Genomic DNA, 4,173 nt, shown 5'->3' on the forward strand with positions numbered 1-4,173 from the left:
GATGGAGGTGGGTGGTCCTTGGACTTCCCACAGGGCAGGGAACCCTGATTGCTCTTTGGGCTGACGAGGGAGGGGGACTTGTTTGGGGGAGGGGGAGGGAAATGGGAGGCAGTGGTGGGGAAGAGATAGAAATCTTTAATAAATAAATTTAAAAAAATGTAAGAAAGCTTCCCTTCACAGTCCTGGGTCATTAGAGATAGAAACTCCTATAGCATTTAAAACTGAACCATTTACATCCATTTTAACATAATTACCTGCAATGGTAACCTGGGCAGAAGAGTCAAAGAAATCTCCTGTAATGGTGATGTCTGTTCTTCCACCAAGGCTCCCAACTTTTGGAAACACAGATTGGATTTCTGCAAGAGATTATAAAAACGTAAGCTTCTAGACACGCAATGTGACGTGCGCTGGACAGTGAGAGAAAGCATCATAACATAATTCTTACGCCGCAAGTACGGCAGCAGTTGAAGCTTTTCGAATTGTCATTTTAAATGTCCTTAATAATAAAAAGGATGATAAATATATATTATAGAGGATCAGTATTTATAGGCAAGGTCGCTCACAGTATCAGCGAAAGTCTTTGTACCCCTTATGCTTTCTTATGAAATAGGTCTCTTCCCATCAAGGGCTTAGTTCGACAATGGAGGACAGTAGTTTACACAACATGGAAGAACCACTAATGGGTGCACTGGGCAGAACTTTCGTTGCCCCAATCTTAATTCTTCCCCATGCTGCAAGCTTCAACCACAGGCACACGCAGATCACCCACACTCAAACCAAAGCCTCTACAGCAGTGGTTCTCAACCAGTGGGTCTCAGCCCCTTTGAGGGTGCAGATCAGACAGTCACTTTATGATTCCTAACAGTAGCAAAATTACAGTTACGGTGTAGTGACAAAATAATTTTATAATTGAGATCACCACACCATTAGGAACTGTATTAAAGGGTCACAGCATTAGAAAGGTTGAGAGTCATTGTTCTATAGCAATATGATAAATTCCCACAAGGATTTCATGTTATCCTTTCTTTAAAGATTTGGTTTAATTACATGTGTGGGTGGGTGGCACTTGCAGATGCCAGAAGAGGGCATGAGACCATTTTGGAGCTGAGGTAATAGATTGTAGTGTTGGTGCTGGGAACTTAACTTAGGTCTTCTGCAAGATCAGTGTGTGCTTTTAACCACTGAGCCATCTCTTCCGCCCCGTGTCCTTTCTTTAAATACCCACAGTTTGAAGTTTGGTTCCTTTCAGGGTGAAGAATAGCTGTGATTTTTGGTAAGTTAATTGTATGTATTTGTGTATATATATGCATATATAACTATAATATTCAGTAAACATATATTCAGAGCATGACATAAACTAAGTGTATTTACTTAGGTCATGAATGCTTCTAAGTTCAAAATAGGAATCTGTTTTTAAAAATTACTTTGCTCCTTGACATCTTCATACATGAATAAGATGCATTCTAATAAATTACCTTCACCTCCCACCCTCTCAAGACCCTTCCATCCCTACGAATCCTTTTCCCACATCTGAGTCTTTTTATTTTGTCTGGTGACCCACAGAGATTGGTCAAGGGTTGGTTCAGCCGTAAGTTCAGTACTTTCCCCTGGAACTTGGTACACTCATCAGTGGGCCCCAAACCCAAGACAAGGATTCCCCCTCTTCCAGAACTTTCCGTTTCCAATAGTTAAACAGAGAAGGATATGATCTCATGACACCCTCTTCCGCCATAACTGATGGCTAATAGGTTAACCTGCATCCTGTGTAGGTGCAGCTCCAGTGCAGGTTAACTGCAGCCGCTGTGAGTTCAGGATTGCAGTGACTATACCGTGCCTGAAGATGGCATCTTATGCCTCCCCTTCCTGTATCTGGCTCCTACATTCTTTCTGCCCTCTCTCCCACAGTGTTTCTCCAGTCTTACAGGAAGTGTTTATTTATTTAAGGAAGTGTCTCATTTAGAGTCATCTCTAAATCTACATCTGGAGCAGCTGCAGGTCTCTGTGCTCACTATTGTTCACCAGAAGAAAAGGGTTCCTGGCCTTTTAGGACAGTTGTGGTAGCACAATCTTTTTTGACATTCAATGTGTCTACTCGATTGCACTAGGAAGACAGAGACGAATTTGGAGTAGTTTCTTTCTTCAAGTCAGTGACTATGGTAAGGAAGTGCATGTATAAGGAATCTAATTACAGTACTTCAGGTCAGCTAAATTAGAGAGGCTCTGAGGCAGAGAAAGGCTCAGGAGAGACTGGGGTTACCGAGGAGAGAATAAAGTTTCTGGGAATGATATCTGAACTGATGAGTTTAAACTCACCAGGGAAAGCTGAGCATACAGGTGTACATCTAGGTATAGCCCCGGAACCGGGAAGGTTGAAACCAGGGTCTAACAAAGTCAACGCTGGCTTAGGTTATATATTAAGACTCCAATTCAGGAATAAAATGAAAAAATATATATAACTGACCACATAAAAGAGAGAGGGGATTTTAAAACAAGTAATAGCCAGGATAGGGAAAAGGTTGTACAATGCATATAGTATAGTTAGAATAGGTAGAGAGGTGGAAGTGAGACAGGGAGGAGGAAGGGGAGAACAGGGAGCTGGAGAAGCACAGAAGGTAAGTGAAGGCAGACCTTTGGGCTGTTTCTCACTGAAGATGATAATCCTTTAGAGCAATGTTTCTCGACCTGTGGGATGGTGGCCCCCATGGGGACTGAGTGACCCTTTCATGGGAACTGCCTAAGACCATCCTGCATGTAAGATATTTGAATTACAATTCATAACAGTAGAAAAATTCCAGTTATAAAGTAGCAATGAAAATAATTTTATGGTGGGGGGATCACCACAGCATGATGAAATCCTTTAGAAGGTCACAGCCTTAGGGAGGTTGAGAACCACTGCTTTATAGGATGTGCATGGTGAGGAAGAGTCAAGTGGGTGCTTGATATAGAGACTCCTGGCAAATGGGTAGAACATGGATCTGCAGAGGATAAATGTCAAGTCAGAACCCTTAGAGATCACAAGAGCAATCTATTCAGGAGATTATGGAGCCCATAATGGCACAGTGGGTATACAGATAAAATAGATGTGCCAGCCACGTGTAATGGCACAGTCTTTTAATCCCAGAACTTGGGAGGCAGAGGCAGGCCTCGAACCTGAGTTCGAGGATAGCCTAATCTACAAACCAAGTTCCAGGACAGCCAGAGCTACACAGAGAATCTCTGTCTCGTAACTCAAATAAAATAAAATAAAATGTAGACATGCCATATTTAAGAAGCATATGAGAAACAAAATGAAAGAATTTGTGATTCTGTGAGCATGATCATGAAAAGGACAGAGAATTTTGGGTGAATTAAAATACTCTTCCTCACCAGCTGTTTTAGACAATTTTAGAGTTAAAAGGAAAAGCACCACATCATTCATTTCACAGATACTGAATCCAGGCTCAGCAACTTAGGAGCTTAACCACACTGGACTAGTTACGGAGCGCTAGCCTGCAGAGGCTCAGCCCCAGACTCTACAGATTGTCCATATCCCCAGGGATGCCGCCACTATGAAAATGCTTGTGCCTCTGAGTCTTCAGCCCAGGAAGTATATGATAATGGATATTGTCAACCTGCCCCTCCAGCACGGCAGGGCTCTACAATCAGAGCAGAGTCGTGAAAGCCTGAGGTACAGTACCAGAGACAGCATGCTTCCTGAAGGGTGTTGGTTACGTGCATGGGATTTTTTTACCAGTTTGAAAGGACCTTTGGACAGGTTGCATACCCTCTTAATCTGTTTTCTCCAAAGAAAACTAATGGTGATGTACTCTATCTTTCAGTTAAAAGAAATGAATATTGAAGTTATATGCCAAACACTCAGTAAGAGATTGATCATCTTGTTGCTCCTGTTACTGTGTATCCATCGGTATGGGTGTTTCTTCACAGCAGCTCTCGAACTTACTAGACCACTGTTTAAAAACAAGACACACCAGGGTCAAAATTTAGTTCCAGCAGCATCGTCTGTCCAGAGAATGAATGGCATTTGTCCCACCATCTATGAGATGATAGTTTTCTCATTTGGAGAGGCAAATTTTTGTTGCTTCTGAAATCTGAACCTCTCGCAGACCCGTTTTCAGTAGGTTTGTCATTATATTAAAACCTACACACTGTGTGCACTCTTTTTTTTTTTTTTTT

General features: G+C 42.1%; 1 protein-coding gene across 1 annotated transcript in view; it reads right to left on the bottom strand.

The window, feature by feature from the left end:
* Pkhd1 (PKHD1, fibrocystin/polyductin) overlaps positions 1–4,173 on the bottom strand; it is a 430,053-nt gene that overhangs the window by 402,484 nt on the left and 23,396 nt on the right. The window contains exon 11 of the mRNA XM_005369574.2: positions 255–356. Within this exon, the coding sequence (XP_005369631.2) occupies positions 255–356 (102 nt within the window). The remainder of the gene's footprint in view (positions 1–254; positions 357–4,173) is intronic.

Source organism: Microtus ochrogaster, unplaced genomic scaffold, assembly GCF_000317375.1.
Source record: "Microtus ochrogaster isolate Prairie Vole_2 unplaced genomic scaffold, MicOch1.0 UNK52, whole genome shotgun sequence".
Classification (NCBI taxonomy): Eukaryota; Metazoa; Chordata; class Mammalia; order Rodentia; family Cricetidae; genus Microtus; species Microtus ochrogaster.